Source organism: Podarcis vaucheri, assembly GCF_965113315.1.
Source record: "Podarcis vaucheri genome assembly, chromosome: 1".
Lineage (NCBI taxonomy): Eukaryota > Metazoa > Chordata > Lepidosauria > Squamata > Lacertidae > Podarcis > Podarcis vaucheri.
In genome coordinates this window covers 16,412,350-16,429,575 of record NC_138759.1, presented here as the reverse complement: position 1 = coordinate 16,429,575, position 17,226 = coordinate 16,412,350, and the positions used below count along the sequence as shown (strand labels likewise).

The 17,226-nt window shown below is 46.4% G+C and overlaps 1 protein-coding gene across 2 annotated transcripts in view; it reads left to right on the top strand.

Moving 5' to 3' along the window:
* RCOR1 (REST corepressor 1) overlaps window positions 1-17,226 on the top strand; it is a 146,156-nt gene that overhangs the window by 116,882 nt on the left and 12,048 nt on the right. For both annotated transcript variants that reach the window (XM_082218450.1, XM_082218449.1), the window contains exon 7: window positions 2,515-2,593. In XM_082218450.1, the coding sequence (XP_082074576.1) occupies window positions 2,515-2,593 (79 nt within the window). The remainder of the gene's footprint in view (window positions 1-2,514; window positions 2,594-17,226) is intronic.

Genomic DNA, 17,226 nt, shown 5'->3' with positions numbered 1-17,226 from the left:
TAGCAAACAAGAAAATCTGTGTGCAGCCCCGTTTGGGCTGCAACTCTGTATTCACTTACCTGGGAGTAAGGCCCATTGAACTCAGTGGGAATTGCTTCTGGAAAAGGCCATTTCCGTACTGGGAATAATCAGGGAAAGAATTGAAAATAAAACTGCTGGTATCATAATGCTGTTGTACAAATCTATGGTGCAACTGGAGTATTGTGTACAGTTCCGGTCTCCTAGCCTGGAAAAAGGATATTGCAGAGTTGGAAAAGCTTTGGAAAAGGGCTACCAAAATGATCAGGGAAATGGAGCAACTCCCTCACAAAGAAAAGTTGCAGCATTTCAGACTTTTTAGTTTAGAGGACAAAGCAGGAAACATGATAGAAGTTTGTAAAATAATGCACAGCATGGTTAAAGGTAAAGGACCCCTGGATGGTTAGAGTCCAGTCAAAGGTGACTCTGGGGTTGCGGCGCTCATCTCACTTTCAGGCCGAGGGAGCCAGTGTTTGTCCACAGGCAGTTTTCCGGGTCATGTGGCCAGCATGACTAAGCCGCTTCTGGCGCAACGGAACACCATGACGGAAGCCAGAGCGCACGGAAACACCGTTTACCTTCCCGCCAGAGCGGTACCTATTTATTTAAAGCTTTTGACCTTTAAAGCCCTTCACGGCCTAGGACCCTCGTACCTATGGGACCGCCTCTCCCGGTATGCCCCACGGAGAGCCTCAAGGTCCATAAATAGCAACACCCTAGTGGTCCCGGGCCCTAAGGAAGTTAGATTGGCTTCAACCAGAGCCAGGGCCTTTTCAACACTGGCTCCGGCCTGGTGGAACGCTCTGTCTCATGAGTCCAGGGCCCTGCAGGATCTGATTTCTTTCCGCAGGGCCTGTAAGACAGAGTTGTTCTGCCTGACCTTTGGCTTGGAATCAACTTGATCCCCTTCCCCTCTTTCTTTTTTCCTTTCTCCTTCTGTGATGGAACTCTTATTTGGGGACTTCCCTGGCTTTTTTCTGGCCCACGTAGGACCAATCTGGATAGTTGGCCTTGGTGAAGATTTGACATTTTGATCCCACAAAAGTTTTTGATTTGAGTTTCTACTGAAATGAGGCTGCATCTTAATGTTGTATTTTAATCTTGTTTTTAAGTTGTATTTTAATCAATTGTTTTTATATCTGGTGTTAGCTGCCCTGAGCCCGGTCTTGGCTGGGGAGGGCGGGGTATAAATAAAATTACTATTTTTATTTATTGTTGTTGTTGTTATTATTATCTCCTTGCACTGGTCTGCTTTTGAACTGCTAGGATGGCAGGAGCTGGGACAGAGCAACGGGAGCTCACTCCATCGCTTGGATCCGAACCGCCAACCTTCTGATCGGCAAGCCCTAGAGGCTCAGTGGTTTAGACCACAGCACATGGCATGGAGGAAGTGGATAGAGAAAGGTTTCTCTCGCTGTCTCATAACACTGGAACTCACCGGCATCCGATGGCTAGGCTCTGTCCCCACAGTTGAAGGAAGCAATTCTTCTGAATACCAGTTGCTGGAAACCGCAGGAGGGGAGACTGTTGCTCCTGTGTATCATGCCCTCCTTAGTTTCCCACAGGCATCGGGTTGGCCACTGTGAAAACAGGATGCTGGACTACATGGGCCCAGTGGCTTGATCCAGTAGGCTGCTTTCATGTTCTCGTGCATAGGATCCTCTGCCAGTTGGTTTGCTCCATCTGGGCTTGGGCAAAAATGAGGTTGTCACCAACACTGCACACACAGAGTTCCATGGGATCCTCCCATTCCTATCCTCTCCCATGTGCTCTTAGACTTTGCCTGGAGTGTGTGTCAACCTTCTTGGGTTGATTTTGCAGAGGGCTGATGGGGGGAGAGGTGGGAAAGATTCTGTTGTTCAAGCACAAGTGTGCTGCACTATTGGAGCAGCAATGATGGATGTGACCCATGAATTTAAAAAAACAAAAACAAACGCAAAGGGTTCAGGGCTATTTTTTATGTATTTATTGCTCCCCTTCCAAAAAGACATAATATGAAACTGTCATGGCAGCTTACAAAGCAAATAATCCCAAACCATAATATATAATGATTTAAAACAAATAAAAGGAAACAGCTTGAAAGCAGCTACTTGCTTCTAAGGTTTGGAAACTTGGTGTCAGGTATAAGTAATCGCAAGTGCTGTAGACCTTTCAGTGAAGTGGCTTTTGTTATAGCTCTTCTAAGATGTAATGGATTGGTGGCTCGCACGCAAAAAAAGCCTGTGTTTGCTTCAGTAGTTCTTGTGAGATGGTCCCTTAAAATATAAGAATGACCTGTCTCTCTAAATACAGGTCACATTAATACTTATTTAGGTGATAGTGTGATTGTTTCCTTAGTTTGAGCATCTCCCCTGGATGTTCCTTATAAGATTCTTGCATTCTCTTTTTGATTATATTTTGTTGTATTAGAACCTGCACACCGTCTTTTCTTTAACGTGATCTGTCTGGTGTTTACTGAAAAATAATGTGGCATTTTCTTCCTCTTTTGTTTTCTAGCGAGGATGAAATAGAAGAAGCAAATGGAACCAACCCTATCGATATCGAGGTTGAACAAAACAAGGAGAACAAAAAAGAGGTATTTTCCCTAATAATGCTTTAGTACATTTAAGGTAGGAAGGGGGAAAATAGCCTGTGGAGTTGCTTAAAACAATCCTAGGTAGTTTTATTTGTGCTTTCTTCATCTAGGTGTTGTTTTTTTAAAGTAAGGATTCAGTTCTAACTGCCTTAGCTTATGTGGGAGGTAATATAAAACACAGGTTAGTTACAAGTGTGTTCTAGAAGTTTGTGCTTCCCTGATTCTTTTAGCCTCTACTGTTTGCTTGCTGTTGGGGTCATTTTCTATTAACTCGGCTCACCTCTCTATCCTAAGTTATCTTTAGCCCTTCACATGTTGCTGAACTGCAACTCCCAACATCCTTGGCTGTTGGGTCATGTTTGCTGTGGCTGATGGTATGTGTAGTTCAGAAACTTCTGGGAGTTTCACAGCTTCCCCCCACCCTGACCGAGAAAAGCCCTTTATTTTATCTGTTCTTAATCTTCCAATATTCAGCTTCACTAGGATGTCCATGACTTCTAGTGTGATGAGAGAGGTGAAGAAAGCCTTCCCCAGTGCTTTTTTCCTTTAAAAAAACCAACATTTAGGAGTACTCTCATTTTGACTCAAGAAAATCACCATTTTATAGTTCAAATTGGGGAAAATAAATACAGTAAATGGACAAAAGTACAAAGAACATTCATTACCTCATATCACACAGCTGACAGCTCACAGTAACTTCCACATTGGCATGAGGTTGTGTGCACTAACATCTTCCTACTCATATACTGCCCCTCAACGAGGCCAAACTTTCATCAGAAAAACACCACACATCCACATTCCACACTGCTTCACACATTAAACGCTCGCTTCTGTCTGAGACTCAGGAAACACAGTGACAGGAAATGAGGCCGCCATCGGGGGTAGCAACGGAACTGACGATTCAATGTGCTAGAGAAGAAACGAAACATTTAAAAATCTTTGTTTCTTCTCCCATTAGATTCACAAAATGTTTAGGAGTATGCGTCCCCCCAGAAAAAAAGCACTGGTCTTCCCCCATGCCATGCATGCCACCTGTGTTGTCATGTGCGTAATCAAGGACATGTAGCAGCTAGAACTGCAATCTGAAACTTGAGCCAGAACCATGTAAGAACATCTGTGTCCAGTACAACTTTCTTTGAGTGTTCAGGATTCTAGCTTGCGAGTTGGGAGATTCATGGGAAGGAAAGCTTTCCTCAGTGAATCGGGCTGGTCCATCTCTGTTTATCCAGCTAAGTGCGGCCTACCGGCCACTGGCTCCCTCGTTCTCTCTCCTCGCCACCAGGCAGACACACATCAGAAACAGGAAGATTCTCACGCCCCTTGTGGACCTCCCTTTTATGATTGGTGGGCTATAAATGTTTGAGAGACCACCTAGGTGCACGGCTTTGCCACATATATAGCTGTCTTGTTGGGGAGTGTTGGTGATGCTAAATTTTAAGAAGCGCTTTATCACTGCTTATCGCAGAAATTTGTCACACTTGGAACGTTGTACTTTTGTACCTTATGCTCATACAATCTATTAAGTCACTTTTGTGGTTAATCAGACTCAGGATTATGTAGAATAAGCAATTACGTTAAAGCTGCAAAAGAATAGACAGCAACAATGCGATGGGCAGGCGTCCAGCTCACCCTTTGCCGGGCTGCATTAAATATAAAATTTTAAAACATCCGAGTGAATAACAATGTTTTGATACCAAAATTCCCTGGAGGAGTTTGGAAGAGGGGAGATTATATATTCCTTCTCTTTAAATTGTAGCACGGCAGCCTAAGACAGCTGTTTTTAAAAAATGCTTCCTTGGCCCAGTAAAACATCACTGCTCTTGGCAACCGGATGGCACAAAACGATCATCTTATTTGCTCGAACTGGAGCAGGGCTGGATGCAAATTGTGACACATCCCTTGACGTCTTGGGGGCAAACATCATTCTACAAACTCCAAGACTGCCACATCGTACGTGGCTGCTATCTTGATTAGTGCCAAAGGCACCTGTCAACAATACATTCAGCATTGAAGATGATGGGAATTAAATCATCAGCTGGAAGCCCATAGCTAAATTGTACGTTAGGAGTGCGTGTGGCAAACTAATCTACTGTTCAGAGGAAGCTCTGCAACTGGGAACTTGGCACCATTGCTTTAATCTGGATGCCATCTTTACTGTGTTCTTTCATTCAGCACCTTCTCACCCTGTTTTCAAACTTCATCTGCTTGTCATGATGACCAGAGACATCTGTAAATTGGGGTTGCATTGGAGCAGGCAGTGGTCGGTGTCCACCACTGATGTTCTTGCTTTTATCTCAACCTCATAATGGCTTTGAGAGGCCAGCGTGATTACTAAATTGCTAAGACTAGTGTCTGTAAAGATGAATATCCGAGGCAATCCTTTGCCCACCCACGGTTATACTGGTTGCATTTGAACTGTTTTTCTTGCACCATGAACGAAATTTGCTGACCTTACCTAATAGTTGCTCCATGCAGAGTTTTATCTTGGTGCACGGTCACAACACGTGGGCTGTTGGATTCCTCCATGGTGCAATTGATAATAATTACCCCATGGTGGAAGTAACCAACCAGACAAATCCACTGTCAAGGAAACAATCCTCAACCTTCTACTACTAGAGGTCTCCTCGCTTAAAGAACAGTTCCTTAGTTGTAGTAGGGCAGATTAAACACTTCTTCACTGTGGAGACAGTAACAGCACGGATGACACTTAATCTGTGTTGCATACAACGATGTACTTCCTGCAATCTGGTGCAGCTGCTGATAGATTATCCAATTTCCGCCATATTGTTTGTTCGTTTTGATTTATTTTTTAAAAACCAATCTTCCACCCAATTGGCAGCCCAGAGCAGCACGCAGTATAATTAAAACCCATCAACACAAACTGATTCACGACACCATTAATGTCTTAAAAACTCAACCTTCCAAAACTAAAGTTGAACACGCATGAAGATTAGGTCCCTGGGCAACCAGGTTCCCCAAAGGCTAGTTGAATAAATAAGCCCTTAGTTGGCACCTGAAGCCCAGCAATGAAAGGAACTGTTGTGCTTCCCCAAGGAGGGAGTTCTAAAGTCCGAGGGCCACCACTGAGAAGGCCACTTGAGCACCACCACAAGCAGAGCGCCTTGCAGTGGTTGCAACCCACGGTAGGCACACTGTTCTGTTAGGGGTGTGGGGGCTTGCAAGGGACATAACCATGCGAGCCATTATACCTGTGTGAGTGAAAGCTTGCACACATTACTGGGAGCAGCACGCAAGCAGCCAAAGGACAAAGGCGGCAACCACATTTTTGCGCATAACGTGCATTGCTGTGAGTCATGAAGCAATGTGCCAGTGTGGCATAATGCAGGGATGAGGAAGCTTCTTCTTGTCGAGTAGGATGAGGAAGCTCATCTCAGCAGGAGGGGGAGCCATCCTGACTTCCTCCCAAGCTGGACTCATCTCTGCCTCTTGGCCCCACTCCTTTCCAGCCTCTGCTTCTGCCTCCGAGTCCGGACTGCTCTCTGCCACAGACTCTCCCAGCTCACTAAATCCTGTTGCCTCTTCAGCTTACAACACCTCCTCCTCCCCAGTCTTCTCCTTCAGACCACTCATTGTCATCCCACCACGAATCCCCAGGCTCTCGGGCTTTTTCCCTTGGAGGTTCCCCAGCCGATGCCTCCCACCGCTCCTCTGCGTCCATGGCACATGGTTGGGAAAGACTCTGAGACATCGGGGAGCTGTATCTGATCTATGTCAGCAGTACTAAGCTAGACAAATAAATGACCTAACTTGCTTTGCCAGACTGGGCCTGGGGTTAGACCCAGGCTTAAATCCCCACTTTGTCGTGCAACTCGTTGGGTGACCTTGAATCAATTAATACCTCTCAGTATAACAGACCTCTGCTCAGGTGTGTTGTGAAGAGGAAAGTGGGTTGGGAGAACCGCTTTCACTTCCTGGAGCTCCTTGGAGGAAACGTAGACTATAAATATAATGCAATGCATAAATCAGCAGACCGTTGCATGGACTGTCTTTCAAATGCTGAATTCTGGAAGCACGTATGTTTCCCATGCCCTTGTGTTCCTTTTTGACAGAACCCCTTTCATAATTTTTGCAATATTTTTTTTTTAATTCTTAAGTGACAGATGGATGAATTTATCCAATAACACCTAATGAAGTGCTGCTGGAGGGAGCTCCCACTTTGGGAGTTTACTGTGACATTGAGTGATAATTAAGCACAAATTTAATGCAGTTTAAATTCTGTTAAAATTGCCTGCCTGCCAAATCCCCAATCCAGGAAGCTTGAGGTGTGTATTGTGTTTCTGAGGTGATGAGCAGCTCTTTGATGTTAGTACCGCAAGTGCCGTCACAGGTCTTTGAACAAGCTCTTTCCACCCTACCCCTTCACAATATTAGCATTCGTAATCCAAATCTTTCAGACCAGGGTCAGGAACAACCTGACCCCAAAGCAGAGGTCCAGAAGACATCAACAAATTATGGGATAACCAGCCTCATATAACCAACATGCTTAAGTCTAATGAATGTATGAAGGGGTTAAAACCATAGAGTAAGCTGTCCAGCAGGCTTAGCTCTCTTTGGAAGAGACTAGGTAATCAAGGCATTGTTCTTCCCCGGTCTATCTGAGAAGCTCAGTGTATGAAGAGGCTAAGCTGGCTAAACTTAGCTGCATGGCTCTAACATGCCTCTCCTTAGTTCCTGTACCAATAATTTAGGAACTTTTTCCACTGTAACTAACCAAGTTTTGCTGCCCATGCAATTTTTCTGAATGCTGTATGAATCTGACCTTTGGAGAGTTTGTAAGTAAATCATTTTAAACTCACCAAAGGTGCTGTCTTTTTTCTATACTGGGGAAGGGGCAAATTTTAGATCTCATAAGGGCATATTTTAAAGGTCTGACAGCCTATATTTTCTGTGCTTTACTTTTCTGCATGTTTTGTTCTCTTAAATCTTTGCTGGGGTTCTCTCACCAAAGACAACTTGTCCCAAACTTGGATTTTGGCATCCAGGGAATTCTCCTTTCTAAAAATGCCTATTTTTCCCCTTGAACCAACATTTGAAAGCACGCAAATTTCACTTGCCAATCTGACCTTGTAGGACTTTTTCTCTCCTGAAACCCTGGTCAGTGCAGGCAATGCTGGGCTCAATGAACCAATGGTGTGACTTATGTAAAAGCAGATGGGTGTGGTTTGCAAGACCAATAAAAATATCCCACTCTCGCTTTTTTTTAAAAAAAATGGCATTGTTTTCTGGCACTACCAAGGCCACAACTGTCTCTTTGTCGGATGGATGTTTTAGGATCGGTGTATAATTAGCTAAAAGTCTTGAAATCCCTTTGACAGGCTTTGCTTATGACAAATGTTGGCTTTGGCTGTGCCTCAACCTCACCCCCCAAAGCCTTTTATTGCCACTGGCTCCCCGCTGCAAAGCCAAGAACGGTGGACGTAGCCGTGCATGCTGAAAGTCAAAGTTAATTTGTGTCTGCTGTGCTTTCCAAAAGGAAACAGATGGCTGCAATGTTTGAGTTCAGGTCCCCTTTGCAGCCAAGCAGTGTGCGTTGGATTACACACCCTTGTTTATCACGCTGTAGTAGAGCTGATCTCTGCCTTCGTTCCCTCCCTTGTACTCACCTGGCCCCTCCAGAATTGCCAAAGCGCATCCAGTCGCTCTGCGGGCACAAGGACACGCTGCCTCTTAAGAATACATAAGAGTATTGTGTGCTTGTGTGTGTGCACGCGTGTGTGCATTGCGTACGTGTGTGCATTCTTCAGGTCTGAGAAGGGAAACCAGGGGTTTGGCAGCAGACACTGTTGTTGGTGCCTCGGTCACTGCCCAGCAGCTGCAGTGCATTGTGGGGTACAATGAGAGTACTACTAGTCACAATGGCTGTGCGCTCTCTCTATTGCCATAGTCGTTGGCAGCTGTCTTGAGAGACAACGGAGTCCGCCTCCGGGGGTGAAGTCAAACCGCTGTGTTAGCAGCACTGAAGTGGTCTCCCTAGGATGCAAGCCCGGGTAATGTGTATGGAGGTCCCGGCCTGCCCAGATAACAAGGCCCCCTCCTCAGCCTCGCTGATGTGGTCCAAAGGAAAGCAGAGAATTATGTTTGGCACTAGCTGGGCTGCAGGAGTAGCAGGAAGGAGGCTTACAAGGCGCCATCCAACCGTCTTAGGGACTCCACTCCAGATTTGTGTAAGGTTTACTCCAGGGGTCAGCCAGGTTTACCGGCCATGGGCTGGATCACTCCCATGGAGATTGTCTGTGGGCCGGACTGATGCAGCACGACGCCTGAAATCGCTTCTGCGCGTGCCCAGATGTTGAAAATTGCGCCTGCGCCGAAGCGAATTTCAGCATCTGCACACGCACAGATGCAATTTATGGTATCTGTGCGTGTGCAGACGTGATTTCCGGCGCGCTTGGTGAGTCCCCGCACCACGCTGTACCATTTTAGCGCAGCGCATGGAGGATTCGCGAAGTGGATGGCTCAGTTCAGGGGCAGCTTGGGGCCGGTAAAACGGTCTTCGTGGGCCACATCTGGCCCATGGGCCACACGTTGCCGACCCCTGGTTTACTCCTTAGCCTTTTCTTCTCCTGAAGATATCCCGCAAGGCAGTGGAGAACCAGAGTTTTCCTCTTCTGTATTTGTTTGCAGCAGGAAGGACTCTCTCAACTCTTCTCCCAACTGCTGCCTTTTCTCTGGCATCTCTCTCTTCTACAGACCCCCCCTTACTCCCCCCCACCTTCAAATTTGCCCCCTCCACTACTGTTTTGACCTGTTTGACAGAGACCTGGTGAAGAACCATAGAAATGTGGAGTTGGAAGAGGAAACTCCCCCCCCCCCAAGGTTCATCTGTCCCACCCCAGTGCAGGGCAGTAGTGCTGCCCCTGGGTGCATTTGAGTGTTTATACTCCTTTCCTCATTCTCAGCGCTGCAGAGGACCACTGCAAAATTGGATAAGATATGGGGGCTTAGCTGTCCCATTTCTTCTCCTGGGATTAAATCCTAGAACATACCTTTAAAATGGAGGCACTATTAAGGTCTGCTGCAGGGTGGGGAAACCCTTTCAGTCTGAGGAACAGATCTCTTATAGCTAACTTTCCAGGGACGGCATGCCAGGGTGGGTGGCATCAGAGGCAAAGGTGGGCAGATTATTAGATACCACTGTTACTTGAAAAATAAATGCACCAGCCTTGTAAAAGTGAGGGGTTTTTTTTGCCCCCCATCACATCATTTAGGCAAGCAGGAGGCACCATCGTAGTTCAAGGACACATTCCAGCCAAGCTAAAGCAGTTGAGAATGGCACAGAACAGACTCACTGTGCGATGTGTCCTGGGAAGGATTCCAAGGGCCGGATGGAAACCTCTAGAGGGCCACAATCTGCCCACAGCCTCGAGATTCCCTATCCCTGGCCTTCTAGATTATTGAGCTGCAGGGCTCTTAGTGAGGGATAATTGCATTGGTTCTACCTGGGTTAACCGCCAAGGTGACCACCTTGAATAGAGCAAAGATGGAAGTTGTCAGTCAGAACTGGCAGCACAGAGTTAATCAGCCTGCGTATCTGTAGTCCCTCGGCTGATGCAATCCAAAATTATCCTGCGAGATTAATCTGTGAGAGGACGTACATCTCTCCCCATTCTCCCTTCACTTGTCATATTTTTCTGGAAATGACATGGTCAGGTTTCTCTTCTCCCTCCTCCCCTCCCTCCCTATTTAATTAAAAACTGGATGAACTCGGAGTACGCCGCTTTATCATTTGGTTAAATGGTATTAAAAATTAATATGAGAGTGGAAGAAATTATATAAGGGTCCTCCGCACAATGTACGTGTCACAATTGGTTTTCTTAAAGCTTGTTAACAAAGTGAAATCTCTGCCCCTTTCCCCTCGTTGCTTGTGTATTCCTTTAATCCTTTGATCAGCAAATCCCATTGTTCCTTAAAAAAATAAAAAAATAAAGTCCCTGCTTCATCCTTCAGATGTTCTGTGGAGCAGTGAAAAAAAATTAAATATAATTTATTTCTTCTGCTACTGTAAACAGAAGCTCAGGCTGAATAGCGCTCTTATCCAGCCCTTGGGAGTCTCTTCAAGCCAAACCTTTTTACACCCTCCTCAAGTGCTTTTGCCTGACTAGAACCTGCCCTGGAAGACAACGATAATGCATTTTGTTTGCCTGCATGGAGAAGGGAAATAGGGACACAGGTGGCGCTGTGGGTTAAACCACAGAGCCTAGGACTTGCTGATCAGAAGGTTGGCGGTTTGAATCCCCGCGACGGGGTGAGCTCCCGTTGTTCAGTCCCAGCTCCTGCCCACCTAGCAGTTTGAAAGCACAAAAGTGCAAGTAGATAAATAGGTACCACTCTGGCGGGAAGGTAAACGGCGTTTCCGTGCGCTGCTCTGGTTCGCCAGAAGCGGCTTAGTCATGCTGGCCACATGACCCGGAAGCTGTACGCCGGCTCCCTCGGCCAGTAAAGCGAGATGAGCGCCGCAACCCCAGAGTCGGTCACGACTGGACCTAACGGTCAGGGGTCCCTTTACCTTTATGGAGAATGGAAAAATGTAACGGTTGGGGTGTGGAAACCTCCTGACGTTTGCGTGGCTAGGTTGTGGCTTACAGTACCAAAATTAGAACCATCGCCCCGCCCACTTTTGCCTCTGGCCCCGCCCATATGTGGCATGCGGCCCCTGGGAGGTCACCTAAGGTGGAATGTGGCCCTTGGTGGGAAAAGGTTCCACACACCCCACACACATTAAGGGATTGTTAGCTGCGCCGCGTGTTCCAAAAAGCTTACCCTAAAATGTGTCGATGGTGGTGTCACTGCTGGATGGTGCCACTGCCCACAGATGTTGACTTGTGCTTGCCGGCCATTATTTGTTGTGGCCCATCTCTGTTCCCTTGAGCCCCCTGGCACACAGAGAGCGCTTGCGGAGACGGATGGGGTCACAGTGTCCCAATTGCGCTGGAATGTGTGGAAGCAAAGGAGCAGAAATGGCCTTCTCCCCAAACATAGTGCAAATCATCATCATGTTATTTGTAGGCTGCCTTTCCATAGCTAAAACCAAGCTCAAGGCATCTAACAACAGTTATTTACATAATTGCAAACACAGCAACAACAACTTTATTATTTATATGCCACGCATCTGACTCAGTTTTCCCAGCCACTTTGGGTGGCTCCCAACAGAATATTTACGCGGCCTTGTTTTCTGTCTCTAGTTCAGAAGTGAACAGTCTGTGCCCATGGTTATCTGTGTGAAGAAGTATTTTTCAACTTTGAATGTAAATTGTAGGGGGTGCTCCTCCATCACAGTGTTTTGGGGGGGAGGGAGGGGCCTATTATTTTACTTTTATTAATTTGTTGAAGCAGCTGTATGCTGCCCTCCTGGTGCAAAGGCACCGCTCGGGGTTGCTTGCATTTAAAACGGACAATTTCATTAAACAAAAAAAGCCTCATCAATATGAAACAATCAGCCAAGGAGACAAGATCAGCAGTAGAAACCAAGCCTAAGAACATTAGTTCCCCGCATATGAACAAAAGCCTGCCGGAACAAAGGAATCATTAATAGCTGACGAACAACTGCGAGGGAGCGGGGCTGAGATCCAGAGGCACACAAACTGCAGAGGGCCCCCCCTCCAATTGCTTCTCTGTCAGCGTCTCTGAATTACCCCACACTAACGCCCCCTTCCTTTCCTTGTTAGTGATCACGAAACTTGGGTCATGGTGCCCAGGCTGGCATAACCATCATTTAAAGCCAGCCAAAGTTTGCTTTCAAAGCAGAGATTGAAAATCAAGATTAAAAACTGGTTTCAATCTCTGGCTTGCAAGCCCAAGGGTGACTAGAGGGAACAATTGCTGCATATTGTGGTAAAATCATAGTTATGACTACGCAGAAAAAGAGGAGGGGGGAGGAAGGGGAACAGAGGCAGAGATGTAAACGAAGCTATGGAATGCTCTTGGTTTGAACCACGATGTAACAAAAACACGTAAAATATAATGTGCTGCTATTCTGGTCCATGTGACTGTTGCCCTCTGTGATAGCTATTTCACTCAGCTCTGGCTAATGCAGATCACAGCTGTCAGCCTACAGAGACTCCTCCCTATCTGAGGAGGCACCAGCCATCATAGGTGCTTAGCTGCCTGACCATTGGAGCATCTAGTTCAGTCTTGTCTACACTGACTGGTAGCAGCTCTCCAAGATAACCTGGAGATGAGACCTGACACTCAACCCCTTTGCTGCAGCCCATCCTTTGAACAAGGTGTGTTGCCTGCTCAGGGAAGGTTTATTCCAGGGGTCGGCAAGGTTTACCTCACCTGGGCCGGTTCACTCCAGCAGAGATCCCTCCGTGGGTCGGATCGTGCGCCTGATTTCTGGTTTCTGCATCTGCGGGTGGCTCAGTTCAGGGGCTGGTTAAATGACCCCCGTGGGCTGCTTGTGGCCTATTCTTAGGTTGCCGACCCCTGATTTATTCCCTCAAACTAGGAGAGAGCAGCACGACTACTTCATACCTAAAGGTAAAGGGGGACCTCTGACCTTAGGTCCAGTCACAAACGACTCTGGGGCTGCGGCGCTCATCTCGCTTTATTGGCCGAGGGAGCCGGCGTACAGCTTCCGGGTCATGTGGCCAGCATGACTAAGCCGCTTCTGGCGAACCAGAGCAGTGCACGGAAACGCCCTCTACCTCCCCGCCTGAGTGGTACCTATTTATCTACTTGCACTTTGACGTGCTTTTGAACTGCTAGGTTGGCAGGAGCTGAGACTGAGCAACGGGAGCTCACCCCGTAGCGGGGATTCGAACTGCCGACCTTCCGATCGGCAAGCCGTAGGCTCCGTGGTTTAGACCACAGCGCCACCCGCATCCCTTACTTCATACCTAGCAGTCTTCAAAGAAGGAAAGGAAGAAGTAACGGTGGTAGCACAAATATTTTAGAAGACCCTTTCACATTCTGCTGTGTATACTTCCTTATCCGTAAGAAACTGGGAGAGAAGCAAAACAATGAGTTTTTTAGAGAGAGAAATCTGTACTGGAGCTGCAAGCAAATCCAAGTGCTTTGAAACGCAAAACAATATCCCAGATTCATGTTTTGAAAATGCATTCTTTCTGTTGGCTACCTTGTCCCCAGAAGACCTTTTATTTTCTTTTGCAGGGCAGATTCCATACCCATGCAAAAATCCTTATCTTAGTGCTTTGCGGTACTGCATATAAAAATGAATGAGCTTTAAGGATTAGTCTGCAATCATCTGACCCCTCATGTTTTGTCTTAAATTAGTTTCTGCTTCTTCCCCTCTGGCTGACACACAGGAAATTACATCTCAAACTTAAACTTTACTCTTCTCTCTCTCTCTCTCTCTCTCTCTCTCTCCCCCACCCACTCAACAAGCTAGGTCTTCTTTTATTTCTGGCAAAGAATTAAAGTGACATATTGGTGGCCTAGCTTTGGAAAGAGTGGCGTGGAAATCGTTGTGTAGCTTTGAGTGACACACTTGTAAAGTGCTGAGGGGAGCGGGGACAGGATTATTTTCCTCCAGCTGGTAAAACCAGTAGCAACCTTCTATAAGGGTATTTATTTTAACAAATACCTTTGGGGCTAAACCCTCACAAGGCAGCTTCCAACAAAGCAAAGACTCAGCCCAGGCAATCTGCCGGAGATGAGTTGCTGTCCTCATTAGGCCTGACGCTCCTTGTGTGGATCCTGTTTTTGCTAATAAAGAGTGAACTCCAACTTGCTAGTGTGATTTGCTGTCAGTGAGGGAAGGAGGGGAAAACAGATCACCTGGCCCTAATGGAAGAACTGACTGAGCACTACCTTGGATACAAGCCAATATTAAATGCATAACACAACATCCATACAATAACAGAAATTTAAACAGTTGTATAAATTACAGTTCATAATAATGAACAGTACAATGCATGGTAACAGGTAATACATGATACATACTGAACATAATGAATACATTCTAGGAAGCCGTGTCAAGTTAATCACAACTTTGTCCCAGCAATAAATTCCAACTCAGCCCCTGTAAAGTAGTCTCATAACTTGTTATTAGCCACTTACCTTGCTTGCAACTGTAAAATACAATGCATATCCTTTTTTAATTGCAAATTTATTAAAAAAGAAAAAAAAAGAAAATGCACACAAGGGTGTGTGTGGAACCAAATAACAACAACGGAACAAAACCCAAATCATCTGTTCACATTCACAATAACACTCAGCATCTATGCATCCATCTTAATTTACACATACAGATCAATATATGCCATCCAAATGTCCAAGGGCATTAAGGTCTTCAGATCATTACATAATAGATGGTATTTATTCCTCCAGGCTTAAGTGTAAGTCACTTAGTCACCATAAGGACTCACAGATTCCATTTTTGTTGTCCTGTTGTTAGTCCCCATACGACGGGGGAATAATTTAAAAGTACACGAACACCCACAAATATGAAGGATTTTTCCAATACAGGATTAATACAGACAGCAAGTATTTTGCTGCACTGGCCCACATTATATGCCTCAACGAGGCATTTCCTGCATTGCACTTTCAGCCTATATCTGAGCTTGACAGCAATTTCTTGTAGAGATGTTATGGAATCCAGCTTACCTGAAACCCCCAATTTTTAAATCAGAAGAAACATTCTGTCTAGATTCCAAAGCAATCTTCCATTGTTCGGGTCATATTGTACATTCTAATTCCCTGTTCCACTCTTCCCTAAATAATGCAAATACAACATCTTCCTGGAAAATACGAAATGCCTTAGCATATCTACATGCTATTGTTAATGATGCCAGCCTCGTTCTGACAGATGCAGTGCAAGCATGGTTAACAGCACTGGGGTCACCATCGTATGTATGTCAAGCAGGCCCAGAGTTCCAATTTGTTACCCGTAAGAACCATGTCAGCCTTCGTGGTGGCTGCAGTAGTGCTGTGAAGGTGGTTCCTCCCAGGGAGTCCACATTTCCCCCACCATGCTGGGGGCTGGTCTGCTAATCCCAAACAATTTGCATGGCAAGATTGTCCATACATCTGAACCGCTCTCTGCCATAGCATCTTCCTGCTCACCAAACCCTGTTACCTCTAAAGCTTCCGACACCCCCTCCTCCCCGTCTTCTCCTTCTGACCACTCATTGTTGTCCTACCACCAGTCCCCTGGCTCTGAGTCTTCTTCCCCTAGGGGTTCCACGGCCAGTTCTTCTTAACACTCCTCTCCATCCAGCCAGTCTATAACTTCAGGGCATAAAAATACAGCGGACTCTCGGGTTGCGAACGGGATCCGTGCGGGAAGCACATTCACAACCCGCAGAATTCGCACCCGCAGCGGTGCGTCTGTGCACACGCGGGTCGTGATTCGGCACTTATGCGCAAAGTGTGATTTAGCGCTTCTGCGCATGTGCAAGCGCCAAAACCCAGAAGTAACCTGTTTCGGTACTTCCGGGTTCGGCACAGTGCGCAACCCAAAATCGCGCAACCCGAACCATCTGTAACCCGAGGTATGACTGTACAACATAAAAAACACAAAACACATAATAAAGTTGAGCAATCCTCCCTCCCACAACACATTTAAGGATATCAGATGTTAATCAGCCCAGTGTTTTGCCTGGTGCCTAAATGTATGCAGTGAAGGCACCAGGCAAATTTCCCTGGGGAGAGCATTCCACAAATGGGGAGCCACCCCAGAGAAGACCCGTTTTCGTATCACCACACAAAGAAGGGCCTCAGAGGATGATCTCAGGGTCTAGGTTGGTTCATAGGAAGAGAGACAGTCCTTGAGGGACTAGATGGGTCATTTTGGTCGGACTTGGTATAAGGGAACTTCCGATGTTTCTAGCCTCTCCCATTACACATATGGGGCTATCCCATGGAGTCGCTGGTGTGTACAAGCTGGTCCCTGCATGTGGGGCCAGTTAGGGCTGGGTGATATATCTATACATCTTCCACAACCGGTTTGAAGTTCATATCAAGATACTGGTTTCATAATTTTTAACCTGGCAATATATCGCGAATCACAACGTGTTTGTGTGCGCGCTATGTGAAAATCACAATGTAAGAAAAACTGCAAAGCCAGCCAATGCCTCCACATAGCTCCATCCTTATTTGAGACATTGTGGGACACGGGTGGCACTGTGGTCTAAACCACTGAGCCTCTTGGGCTTGCCGATCAGAAGGTTGGCGGTTCGAATCCCCATGATCCTCCTGGCAACCTAGCAGTTCGAAAGCACGCCAAAAAGTGCAAGTAGATAAATAGGTACCACTCCGGCAGAAAGGTAAACTGCGTTTCCATGCGCTGCTCTGGTTTCGGTGTTCTGTTGTGCCAGAAGCGGCTTAGTCATGCTGGCCACATGACCTGGAAAAACTGTCTGCAGACAAACGCCGGCTCCTTGGCGTGAAAGCGAGATGAGCGCCGCAACCCCAGAGTCGTCTGTGACTGGACTTAACTGTCAGGGGTCCTTTGCCTTTCTTTTTTATTCTGCGATGGTGGTATATCACAAAGTTGAAAACCAGATATCACCCAGGCCTAGCGCCAGTAATGTGGCAGCTGCACTCCTTGCAATGATCAGCCACCACAATCAGACAAATTACAGGTTTGTAGGCCTCTTAAACAGTTGTATGTGTGGATTATGGTTTGAAGTGAATTATCCCGGCTTAAC